The sequence below is a fragment of the Topomyia yanbarensis genome, chromosome 1 (genome assembly GCF_030247195.1).
Source record: "Topomyia yanbarensis strain Yona2022 chromosome 1, ASM3024719v1, whole genome shotgun sequence".
Classification (NCBI taxonomy): domain Eukaryota; kingdom Metazoa; phylum Arthropoda; class Insecta; order Diptera; family Culicidae; genus Topomyia; species Topomyia yanbarensis.
In genome coordinates, this window is record NC_080670.1 from 175,067,612 (window position 1) to 175,081,241 (window position 13,630).

At 37.2% G+C, this 13,630-nt stretch overlaps 1 protein-coding gene across 2 annotated transcripts in view; it reads left to right on the forward strand.

Annotated features, from left to right (window-relative positions):
* The window catches only part of LOC131681885 (facilitated trehalose transporter Tret1), a 67,197-nt gene that overhangs the window by 42,644 nt on the left and 10,923 nt on the right, over positions 1–13,630 (forward strand). Inside the window, exon 1 of one of the 2 annotated variants that reach the window (XM_058962992.1) lies at positions 10,292–10,536. The exons of the other annotated variant lie outside the window; for it this stretch is intronic. Within the exon in view, the coding sequence (XP_058818975.1) occupies positions 10,513–10,536 (24 nt within the window). The 5' untranslated portion in view covers positions 10,292–10,512. Of the gene's footprint in view, positions 1–10,291; positions 10,537–13,630 lie in introns of those variants that run through there. 2 annotated transcript variants of the gene reach the window in all.

The following is a 13,630-nucleotide window of genomic DNA, read 5'->3' on the forward strand; positions in this document are numbered from 1 at the left end:
GGTGGACTTACGAGCGGTTTGTTTGGTACAGGCCATGTAGCGAAAAATGCTGATCTGCTACTTCTCTGATGCTGGTAGTAGGACGACGGTCAAACGCTCGTTTGCGTGCCTTCATTCATAAAAGTTCAACAATATTTTCAAAGAATGTTGCAAATTGTCAACTTGATAATTCCAAAAATACTCCAAATAAACTATGAATGTGCTAAAGTCGACAAAATCGCATAGAAATTGCTTATTCCAGAGCAGAATTTACCGGTCTAAAGTGTATTCTACTTCACTCCGGTTATGTCTCTGACATTACCCACCCATCTTTTTTAATTCTATCTTTATTTTATTTTATTTTCGTCAAGCATATGTAGACTACATAAAATGGTTTTACATTATTTACTTATATACTATATATTATTTCTACGGTTAAGTTCAGATTTAATTTGTTTTCTAGACATGGAAAGGTCAATTATTACACAATTTTCATTACAATGACGCATCATTCTATTGACGGGGCTATTTTTAGCATAGTTTGTCCTAAAGGATTGTTTTCTTTAGATACCCATTTCTTCTTGGCTTTCTTTTCATAAAGTACGTCTGTAATTAGGAAGTTCAGGGCATTATTTGGCAGACGAAATCAAACATATTATCCAGAACTGAAGTTCTACAGGTTCCCGAGCGATCTGGTAGCGCAGTTATCGTGGATTCTGTTCTGTGTGCGGAATAATGCGGAAATGCCTCTTTTCGAAATCAAACCGAGTAACAGGCTACGTAGCGTAAGTATGAAAATATTTTGAACTTCATGTAAAAATTGTCTTTGTTCCAGTACTGAGTAAAATGGGAGTACTTTAGAGCAAACCGGGAGAAATTTATCCCGGAAATCGCTTCTTGTTCTTCCTTTGGTATTATCGATACATCTGAATTGTTTTCAGAACAGTTTTCACTTGCATCGGTCAGTGTAAATAGGAGCGTGTATTTTCTGCTGCTGTTATCTCCGAAAAAATCACATGAAGTAGCGGAACAAATCTATACATTGTTCCCAAACAAAATTTAAACCTTGCAAAAAAGTAGTTTTAGAATATTTAAAATAAATCCGAACAGAGAAGATTGATCTTGTGACAGGGGTTGCTCGACTAAGAAAGCAACTTACAAAAATGAAGAGGCATAGAAATATTTTTCGTAATGTCCAACAACAAATAGATATATTATTTTGTTTTGCTGTATTCCTGATGAAAAAAAACGTTATTATCGTTTAAATGCGGAAATAAAGACTAAATATTTGATTTTTCCAGAAGCGTGAAATTGGTACATAATATAGAATATTTTAATCTGAACAAATTAAGTTTTGGACACGACCGAAACAAAACAAATATTTTGGCAACATTGGTCGGGTGGGGGTGTGTTCTTTTCAACAGGGATTAGCAAAATATAAGAAGAAACCAGCGGATCCTATCCTACACGCAAAATAAAACAACCCACAGAATAAGTTCTTTTAACTTAAATTTAGGTACTTTTGAGTTGTGCGTCGCTTTCGCACTTTTTAGTGTTGTCAAAAACAAAACGAGAGATTCGACTCAGTCGAGGTCTTCCGTGCAGTAAGGTACTTTTGAGTTGTTTGGGGTGTACTCAAAATTAGGTAAATTCAACTTAAATTTAAGTAAATTAAACTGAAGGTTGAGTTATGATTTTTGCCGTAGTTAAATGGAAACTACCTTCAACACTGTTTACCTAATTTCACCTTCCTGCACGATACCTCGAGATTGAGTCAAAAGTACTCAATTTTAGGTAGTTTATCGGTGGCGTGTAGGTTTCTTATAGAGATTTGACGTTTTACACGCAACGCAAAATTCATTTAAATTTCAATTGGGATGGAAAGACTAAAACAGTATGTGACTATAATGGCACGATTAGAGCCTATAATTCATTAATGTATTATTTTCCAATGGGATCCAACGCTTCGTTTGGAATTAAGGCAAGGATTAAGGCGTAAAAGCCAACTATCAAAATTTACTGTGACGGGAAATTGTGAGCTTATCGCTCATTCCATAATGGCATTAATTACATTGGGTAGGGGCATGATTCCAATTAAGTACAACATAAGTATTTTTCAATACTTTTATTAATTACTTCAATTACATATTTTCAATACTGAGCACTTAAAAATTTTCAGCAATTGTAGACAAAGACATAAAAATAGGTAATCGCTACCTAAATCATGATCTCCGTGTACAAAGTAGCCGATTGTCAGTGGAATCCTAGCACAAAATCTTGTTGCATTCCGGCGATCTTCCCACACCAATCGTGAGTTTGAAAAATCGATTCGCACACCTGACTATGCCTGGTCGACCTCAGCGGCCTGATAATTTTCGCATTCCACACCTCAGTCTTTAGAGTTTCCGCGCTTGACATTCACCGAATGATGTTAAATCGATCCAAGCGGATGTCACCGAGAGGATTGATAACATTTATCTAATACTGAAAATATATTGCCAGCTAGATTTTGGTCTGGCATCAGGTAATCTTGTTTGAATATTTGTCAGTTCATTGTCTTTTCGTTTCATGGTCAAAGCTGCAGATTTTCTGCAAGGTGATCAAACTTGATTTTTTTGGGATTCTAAAATTAATTGAAGTGGTATCAAAATGATACACGCAGAAAAAAAGGTTTGCAGGTTCAATAAAAATATGGATTAAATTCAATAAATAAAATTATTGGTCGAGAGACAATAAATATATTTATTGAATTCAACAAAATTTATTTATTGCTTCAATAAAAAAATATTGTTCCATTTTTTACTAAATATTTTATTGAAATTAAAACAAAATTACTGAAATTAAAAATGTTTTGATTGAAAGCAAGAATGTATTGTTGTTGCAATAAAAAAAATATTTTCAGACCAATAAGTTTGTTGTTTGAAGAAATAAACAATAAATGATAGGATACAATAACACATATATTTGGTTTAAATATGCTTAATTTTTCTGCGTGTATGAAGTTCCTTGGTCTAGTGATACCGTATTAAGGTGCTGGTTTTATAAGCTAGTAGGATTGTTAGTGTTACTAAAAGGGTTGGGCAAGTTATGTTCATAGGGTCGTTTGTTCTGACCGCAGTTATTCTAACTACAGGGTTTTGTGAGGGGAAGCATAGGAGGAAGCCCATGCAAATCTTATGGGACCTACCGTGATGCCAGTTTTCATTCATGGTTACTAGTTTTCCTGTTTTTGTCTCCGCAAGTCTGTGTATAAAGTGTCTGTAGTTCTAACCAAAGCGCTTGTTCAGAGCGCGGGAACATTAACTGGGGTGCCTAGCCACCATCGCAAGACGATTAATTTTGGTAAAAAGGGTGTTTAAGCTGTTTTTCTATGAACTTTTTAAAGTGATTTTTATTTTTGCTCTTCAGTTGTGAAAATGGCATCGAAGCAAGCGGAGAAATAGAGCAAAATTTCGTTCGATCATCGCGAAAATCCAAACTACTCGCACGCTAAGTTGGCGAAACTATTGAATGTGGCCAAATCAAGAGATAAAAGTGTTCGTAAATCGGTTGTCAACAGCCAGGAAGTCTGGATCGAGCAGAAATTGAATGCCGAAGGCGAACGACGAAAAGAGTAGGCCAATTGCTTCTCCGCCAGAGATTCTGCAAACAGTCTGGAAGTGAAAGTGATCAAAGAGGCTATGTATCAATATAACATTTTTTGCGTCTACACTCGGTACGATTATAAAAATATGTCAAAAATTGTTGTTAGGAAAACTTTTTTATTGAAAGCTTCTCCATGATCCAGATACACTGAAAAAATTTCTTTTACGACTTTAAAACGATAAACATTAGATTATTGACATTTTATGATGATTGGGTAACACGAATAACTTTTAAAAAAGGCCTAATTATGCGAATTATATTTTTTTATTATAGAGGTTTTAACCTTATGGTATATGTTATTGTTAGAAAAACTTTTTTACCGATAAGTTCTCTATCATGTAATCACATTCAAAATGTTTCTTTTCTCTTTAGGTTTTTGTAAACAAAATTTAAAATAATGGGTTTTTCGCCTTTTAAATTTTTAATATAAATTTATATTTTTATGAAAAATGACACAAGATTTTTCAGTGCATATATTCATTCCTTGTAACTCGTTCTCAAAAAGTTTTGTTATAAAAAAATTCAGAAATTTTTTTTTTTTCGAAAATACTGCATGTAGAAACTTTTACGCCGTTTTAAATAATTGTTCTTGAGTTAAAATAATCTTATTCACTGTGAAGAAAGTTTAGTCTTCCATGCCGGTAGAACGTGTAAAGCTTCATCGGAATCTAAGATGGTCGGTCACGATTTTAAAGATTTTCGGACGGATCTTCGTGGAATTCCTCTAAAGCGTGAAAAGAATATATTTTGTTAGGAAGAAATTGCTACTCTGCCCTACCTCACCACACCACTCCCATTACCCAACAGTTTTGAGTCGTCTTTTATGGTGAGATCTAATTTCTAGGATAGATGCAATACCAAGAAGATATCCGAAAAAAGGTCCGACCCCAAGCAAATCGAACTGGAATTGGTCAAAGAAAAGTTAACCCTCTTGAAACAAATGCCTTCCGTTAAATTCTACTATAATTTGTTTTAAGATGGTTATGTGGGATACTCCATGTTTTGTTTAAAAAAACAGACACAAGTGTCATAAGAAAGCTAGAAGGCTAAATTAAAGACAAAACTGAAAACCTTTTATAGCTTCTTATGAAGTAGAATACTTCTAATGTTTTAATAATGTAGCCCCGTTTCAAAATTTTCGGCCGGAATTTCACCCGATTTTTCCAACGTGAAACCTTATTTAAAAAATGATTTTCGCGCTATCTGATTGGATATGTGCACAACAATTTTGCAACTAATTCCGTAGAATGTACAATTACTAAACACTACGGAAATAATGGATTTTGTTAAGGGGTTACATACCTTTTTGTGCGAAAAATGTCAAGAAAGTTTGAATTAACGTAAAGGCATAAATCAATGATTTCATTATATCAAACTTTTAGTATTTTGGTAGTATATTTTTCAGTGAAATAAACAAGCATAAGTTTATAAAAATATATTGAGAATTGGCAGATGGCTATGGCTTTTTCCCCGAAACCCTTTTTTATTTAAGAGGTTTGCGGTGATCACAATTGAAGACCAATGGATCAACCATCAACCAAATTCCATTAGTATATGAGTATACCTCATACCTTAACAATTAGTTGAGTAAATGTTAATTTATTCCGCATTCGGGAACGTTTTTCCTAAAAAATCGCTATTTTAAACTCTAAAAATTGTATTAAAAAATTTCACCCACAAAACAAAAATTTATGCATAAAAAAGGAATCGTTAAGGTACGAGAAAAATTTATTACGATCAATTGAAAAAAAAATTGAAGAAAATCGGTTGAGTGGTTTTTCGGCAATCGTGAACACGGAAAAACCCATTTTTGGACATTTCGAGATAATGGAGTTTGAAATTTCAAGTTACCACTGCTCTTGGTAGACGAAGTGCACTTGGAAGCGCTGTAACTTTCGATCTATTACTCGGATCTGTATAAAAATTTGGGAAAATATTCTCAAGGAATTGTACTTTCAGGTAAAATAATAAGAAAAAATCTATTTTTTTTTATATATGTAACCCCTTAAAGCAGACCATATCTGCGCAACGATTGGTCTGTAAAATTCAACCAAGCAGCGATCGTTTATAGGACTGCTCCTTTGTCATCCAATGAACTAGGACATACGCATAAAAATGTAGCAGAGGAAAAATTCGTTAGTTTGTGTTCAGACGTCGTTGGCATAGGAGCTGCAGCGTTACATGTCAGCTCGTATTCTTCGGATGTATTACTCCCATGACTGCCGCCAGGCTCTGCATAGCCAGAGCAGTAGCGTGGTCTTCTGGCAGCACCCTTGACGAAATCTCAGTTTTGTTCTCCCTGGTTTTTGTTTGTTTATTTCCATCGGTCGCTGTCCGCACTGAGTGCCCATCACAGATGCCACCATCTGTACCCTATATATCGTCCCATCAACACATGGACCAGGACCAACGCGGCTTTACCTCCTTTCCAATGGACTACCTGACCACAGGTTTTTACCTTAGGAAATCTCAACGACCTCGGCTGGGATTGAACCCAAACCGACTATGTTGAGTGGCAATCACGCATACCACTCAACCACCGGCGCCGTCTATAGTTGGTGGATTGTTGATTTTCTTCCATATCGACCGGATTCTCACTGACAACTGAAAAACTTAGCAAATGTAAACAATACACTCTAAATCGAAGCTGGGCAAATTTTGGTTTAGTTCGGCCAAGTATGAAAAAAGTTACGTAAGTTCGAAAGTATCGTAATAATTCACCCTTTACGAAGTATATCAATAGATTTGAATTACCAATTCAAGTGCCATCACGATCTTCCTGTCCCAGACTTTACCCACCGATGGGTTTTTGCATGTGCGAGTGAAGCAAAAATGCTTTTATGTCTGTTGCTTATATAGGTTTTTCACATTTTTCGTGCCAGTGGATTAGAAAATCGGAGTCTTCTAACCATATAACGAGTGAAGATATTTTGCTTTGCTATCCTCAAACTTGTTTTTAAATTAATTATATCTCCCGTAATTTCTATTCTTTACGTTTTCAGTTTGCGCCGGACTCGAAGTCCGTACATAAATAAACTCTTCTAATTAATTCGAACGGTAGAACATAGATTTCGAACAAGATGCGTCATCCAAGACTTCGATTTCCCTTATAAAATTATACATATTGAACTTAGACGAACCATACGTGATATTCTTTCAGATCAAAGATAAACCGCCAAGTATTCTAAATACTTTGGAAAGACCTAACGCAGAAATATTCAGCCGTGACAGATATCTCGAAAGTTCGACCTGTCTTAAGCAAGCAAATGGTGTTGCTGGCAGTAAGGCTTTTACGAAGGGCTACCGCGTCTACATACCCGCTCACAAAGTTGAGATCGACGGTAGTTCACTCACTTGTTTTCGCTGTTTCAAGAGGGTGAGTGTTGATTTTAAATAGCCATCGCACAGGACGGAACCTTGGAAACGACGGTTGGAAATGTTGTGCCTAATTACGATTTCTTCGAGAAGGTTCGTATCTGCCTGTTCCACTATGTGTACAGTCGTGATTCGCTGGTTGGGCCACAGCCTCTGTCCAACTAATGAATTTGATTCGCTAATTGGACCTACTGACAAATATCAAAAACTCTCCAAAGAAGACATTGGTAGTATAAAAGATTGTTAGATGGATTGTCAAAGTAAATTTGACATGAGATTTTGACGTTCAGATGCTTTTTTGTTGAACATTGGTCCAACTAGCGGAGGTCCAAGTAAAAAGCAGTCCAGTTAAAAAGTGTCCAACTAGCGAATCACGACTGTACCACTCATCTTGCATTGCACTAAACACAAACAAGTGGACAATTGTAACAATAAGCTCCCGATGTGTCAAGCGCGCAGAAAAAGATTAGAATGACTCTTGCATTAGAAATGCTGAAAAGTGTGCCTATTGTGGAAAGAATCAACATGATCTGTTACCATGTCCTGCGAACAAACTGCGCCTGGGGAATCTGAAGCGTTCTTTTAAAAGAAGAGTGCGGCTCTGATGATCGCCTTGCGAGCAGGCATGGGAAAATTCGTTCACTCGCTCGACTGTTGCTAACTGTGGATCACAAAGTAGTCAAAATTTTGTGCTCACTAATTAACCATAATCAACGCACGAAGGGAGAAGTCTAATAACTTCAGAGCAGATCACTAGATGGGCAAACTGCGAATCAAAAGTGAAGCTTAAACAATTTAAGAGCAGCGTCAATTCTTCGCTTGTGAATGTTTGTCACGTAGCTTCGCGAAGCTCACAAAGGTTTCTTCATGCATGATTAAAACATAGTACCTATTTTTGCACTGGATTTTTTGCTGACAGATCGCGTTATGGGTAGTTGTGTGATACACTACTAGCAATTTGATCTACTGAAGTTCCTTGCGGCCTATTTGTTAGCAGTGCATTGTTGCAAATTTTTAAAACCATTGATTATCAGCTAGTTTTAAAATGGTATATGGTTTTCCAAGTATTAATTATATTCTGCGAATATGAAAATGAATTAAACCTGTATAATGAAAATTCTATGCAAACCGCGAACCGCTCGAGAAGAGCTTCGCGAACGAAGCCATCCGCGTTGGGGAAGGAAAGAATTAAAACACAACTGATGTGCTTCTTCGTTGGTTGTTATAGCTTTGAATCGCATGTGTCCGTAACGACAGGTTGCTAGGTATCATTTTCGAAGCTAACAGAATGCATCACAACTGAAGAAAGCTTGCTTCCGAAGCGCGAACGATCAATTCACGATGCAATTTTTCCCATGCTTGCTTGCGAGAACATCTCTAACTGCTCCTAAAAACTAGAGGCTGAAATTTTTCTCTTGAGAAACCGTCAAATGTAACATAGCGAAATAGAGCTGACGTAAAGCCGAAGCAAACAGCCTCTGGTCTCAGAAATTCGATCAAACTAGGAGTTTCTAGCGCTTCCATCAACACAAAAATCTTAAGTGGTTTAACATTTCAACCATAGATTCAACTTAGTGCAGTACTGATTAGGTTGGGCACCGGTAACTTTGTATTTGTGCCAAACTTCTCCCGGCACCGAGGAGAATTTAATTCTTACTGTTCGGCATGTTGTTATCACCTCGATGATAATCGATCTAGCTTACTCCACAAAATTTGCTACACATTTAAAGAGGTGGCCTACTTTATTGCCATTGAATGTGATCTAACCTATTTATGTTTCTTTGAAACTGAGAAAACGAGCGATAAAGTTTTTTAATAATTTTCGCCATTTTTTAATTTGATGTCTTTTCAGTTGAAATGTTTGTGTCGTGCAACTCAAGAGCAGTCGTCATTTACTGTTTTATCCGTTTTATATTTGAAAATAATACTATTTTTTGTGAATACATTTGAACGGGACTGACGAGCCGTAGCGTGGTCGTATGGTGCCTTTGGTAGAGTAACAGCATTGCACCCCTTTGTTTTTTACATAGGCTGTCTTGTTCTTGGCTTGCTTGGAAATTGCACTTATTCTGACTTATTTTATGACATCAATTTGTGCCCTTCACATACAAAGAGTGGTTTCACCAAAAATTTTCGCCTTTGGGAGAAAGATTTGTGTTTACAATCATACATAAGTAAGAAGATAGTAAAAATTGCAACAATGGAACTAACAGCCTAAGTGTTTTTACTCCACTTCGGTTATGTCTCTGACATTACCCACCCATCTTTTTTTTTTTTTGAAATTCCACTTAGCATTCGCCGGAGTGGGATCCTCAACCAACGCTGGTTTCAACCTGTGATTCTTCTTCGCGCTAAACTTCTTAAATGTTCAAGATGTTTTTTGGCGTACGCCATATCATAGAGAAGCGAAAACATGTACCGCACTCTTGCGCACCGACCGCAAAGTGTGTGTAGCAAAAGTGCCATAATTGTTCAACCTAATCAGAAACTTGAGCAAAAGGTATAATGCAATTCATAAGAATTTACTCAATGATGTATAGAAAAGAAACAAACATTCGATTCATATGATTTTTATGCAAACATATAATGTTCATGAGTATCTTAATATTACAAATGTTATCTAATGATTGGCCCATTCGTTCTTATGGCTCGATTTCTTGAGTGACTGTACTATCGTAATATCTTCAGATGTAAACAATCGATTCGATTACACCTATCCAAATCATTTTGTTCGAGAAACCTGAGCTTATCCAAGAACGATAACATCAGCTAAACATACCAACTAAATGACTCGCCGAACGAGTTGAGCTCGCAAACCAGGAAAATACGATGTAGAATGGCCCAAGCTGGCGATACCCCCGGCCTGGGATTCCCATCCACCCAGTTAGGCAGGTAGCAAATTCTCGACTTGGGAGTTTACCCGAGCACCAACAACGGTCGGGTAAAGCAGTGTTGCGCGCCAAGCCCCCAAACTGCAACCACCATCCAGTGTCATCGATGCCACTGATGTTTTGCAGATCTTCAACCTAAGTCATACACTCATACCGTACACCGCACGAGTACCCAACGACGATGTGCAACAAACTAAACAAGTAGCTTTCCACCACAAACAACTTGTGCTTGTGGCATCGAGGGTGGCGGCGAACGACGTCGACGGCACGCAAACCACCCGCTCGCCACTGTTGAGGTGGTAATCCATCGGTCGCCGCGGTGAGGTGCATTGCATTGCTTTGTTGTTGTAAATAACCAATTTTGCGCGCTTTTCGCAAGCACCTCGCACGTCCAACCGATCAGTCCCTGAACGGTCGCGCTGCGGTAAAGATCTTCAGCTATTCTACTCAGTCCGTTGGTGGTGCGTGGAGAGTACCCTTGTTTGTTTGTTGAGAGGTCGATTAGACGTTTTCCGGGTTTCCGGTTGTTTTGTCGTGCGAACGTGACTTTCGGGAAAACGAACTTTTTTGTGTGTTTGTGTTTTTTGTTTGCTGTTCTCAGTTTGGTGATTTGGAAGTCGAAATGGTGCAATCCTGTTGGAAAAGGGTAGGTGGAGGCATCCCCGTTGGATAAAGATTGCGTGACGGAATGCGCGAAAATTACTAGCTTAAAGCGTAGGAAACATTATCCATAGGCGAGCGCGCGGAAAGCTGACGGTGATAGATTGCCTTTTGAAGTGAAATTTTCATATTATTTTTTCATATTTGTTTTTATTGGTTGGCTAGTATGCACTCGAAGAAAATCATCAGAAGTGAAAATGTGCAAGTTTCCATGCTCGATAGGGCTGCAGTTTTAGTCGTAGGCAATGAATCGTGAAAAACCCCACTAATGCAGATTTGAAAGGGAAATTGTGTTGGCCGAAAACAAGTTTCCCGTCTACGGTGAAGCAGGTTTTTTTTCTATCCAAGGGAACATGAAGAACTCATTATTTGTGTGCTTTTCTGTGTTATTACTATGGGGGAAAAGTTGCTTACGCTGTTTGAAAATCTCTCGAGTTTGGAAAATAATTCCGACCTTAAGCTGCTGTGCAGCACTTATTGGAGTTTGTAGAGTGCTTGAAGGAGTAGATTTGTAATGGTTGGTAGGGGAGCCTATCCTTGTTTCAAAGTGAACACAAAATTATTGCAACACAGTAGACTTACTGTCAAATCTCATGAATTTTTCGGACGAAAACCCAATTTGTATGGCAGTTGTACGCATGTATTTAGCACATATATTTTCATATGACCTGCGTTAAGCCAACCGAACTGAGCGCCATAATTTTTTTCTGGTATATTATAAGTCAAAATTCATTTTTTGATAATTTACCATTATCATAGAAAGTTTAGGGATATTTTTTTACTTTCGATTACTATTTGAGCTCTTAAAAAAATAAATTGATGTAGGTGTAATTTAAAGTAGTTGCATCGATACCATCCAAGTCGTACAGATAGTGAAAATGTCGTTTTATTTTATTTTTTCACTCGTGTTAAATGTATATAAAAAAGAAGAGGCGCTGTCACATACTGATCACATGGAATTGAAACATAAATCCCAACTTATTGACTTATAGATTCAACCAGTTGCAACATTTTAGTCGCCCTCCGTGATTATTTTTGGACTAACCAAAAAAACGAATTTTTAGAAAACTTAATCGGCGTCGATTTCTAGCCCCGCCAGGAGTGTCTAATTCAAATTTGAGCTAAATCAGACAATTCTAACAACCGGACCAACGTGTTCGCAGGTTGCAGGAGATTTTGCGACAATTTACATGGAGAAAGCCCACTAACTTGCATTTTCACCGCAAGGTGGTACTGTATTTATCAGTTTATCACAGCAAGTGAAAATAAAAAATTTTTTTTTATTGTTTTCAACTTTGTCGAAGAGGGCAAATCAATCCAACTTCCTTTGAAGAATTTATGGAATTTTTAATGAAGTGATATTTGAGATAATTTGCACGGGGCCTAACAGGACGTAGTGGTGAATCAATAGTCGATTCCCACGAACTTTCATCATCATTTGCTTTTTCGCCAGTGACGTTGGCTGTTGATTTGGAGGTGTTAGGGGCAGACGTCCCTAAATAGACATGGATCGCGTGGTTGAGCAATCTTTGTAAACTGGAATAGAACAGAAAATGTAACAAAATTCACTAATTTCGATTATTCGAACCATTCTCAGGAATCAAATTAGATCGATCTAGCCTTGAGCAGATTGGTGGAAGTTGCACGCTCCGTGTTTGATCATTAATATCAAGAAACATGAATAATGCGCACGAAAAGTTACGTACTCGACAATATCATGGTTAATTTTGCATACGGAAAACAGTCAGCTCCGGCAGGTTTTACATCCAGTGTTTTCACTGTGGGACATAATATAGTTTGGCTGATCGTATAATTTTGATTTTAATTGCAGTAACATAGTTTAACACTTACGGAATTTACTCATCGAGTGATCAGGTATTAATAGGTACAGAAGTTTGTTTTTGAGTTCATGGGGTAAACTGGAAAGGTGTTGGTCTTGCATTCAGCATGTTCACTACAAGAACAACATTGAGCACACTTCAGTGTCTCATCACATTGTCACATCGTCATACTCGGTGACGCGATCTGGATACATATGCATGAGCATGAACATTATCGTTATTGCATTCCTTGTATGAGAGAACTGGATAAAAGTGATGACTTCCATTTTCAACTTTAACCCAATGTCTCACCTCACGAACAACAATTAGAATTAACAATCACTATGTAACTTCAAACTTAGTTTTTTCCATATGATTTTCACTGCAACAATAGAATTCATAGTTGGTTTTCATTCACACCATATACAAGTAACCAAAATGAACATTGCTCTATATTTTTATTTTGCTCTGCGCAAACCATAGCAGTCCGAACTAGATCAGAATGCAAATCAATCCAATGCAATTTGTTTGGAGTCATTTCTATCTTTCTCCGTCGTAAAATTGGCCCCCTCTATACGCAGTGATCTGGGGCTAAAATGCGACTCATATTCTGTAAATACTTTTTTTTTGAAACACCCCAAAATTCAACTAAACTCAACCATATTTTCACAAAAAATGAAGCTCATGGAAATGGACTATTCAAGCATTGTAATTCTCACTCACGCAAGAAGGAACTTATGTAACTTTTCCGGGATAAGTTGAGTCGCAAAATTCTCCGCTTCCACAAATAGCGTGGGAATTTTTTCCTTCTCACCTTATTTTCGTGAAAATTAATAAAAATGTCAAAATAAAGGGCGAACACGAAATTATTGCGACACCGAAAATGTCATGCCAATTTTCTTATAATGTTTAAAATCAAACCAAAATTTTAGAGTAGTTTTATACATATATTTACTTCAAAAATCAAAAGAAAAGTTAATCGATGGAGCCTTGAGTGTAAAATTGAACGCATTTTCGCTTGATTCCCTCCATCAAAGTCTTTACAGTGTCGTCCGGTACCAGTTTCTCAGTTTTTTTTCCATTTTCTTAACATGTCCTTCTCGTCTTTGACTGTCTTCTTGCTCTTCCGAAGTTCCCGCTTCATCATTGTCCAGTACTACTCCACCGGGCGCAGCTCCGGACAGTTTGGCGGATTCATGTCCTTTGGAACAAAATGGACAGAATTGGCCTCATACCACTCCAGGACACTTTTAGAATAGT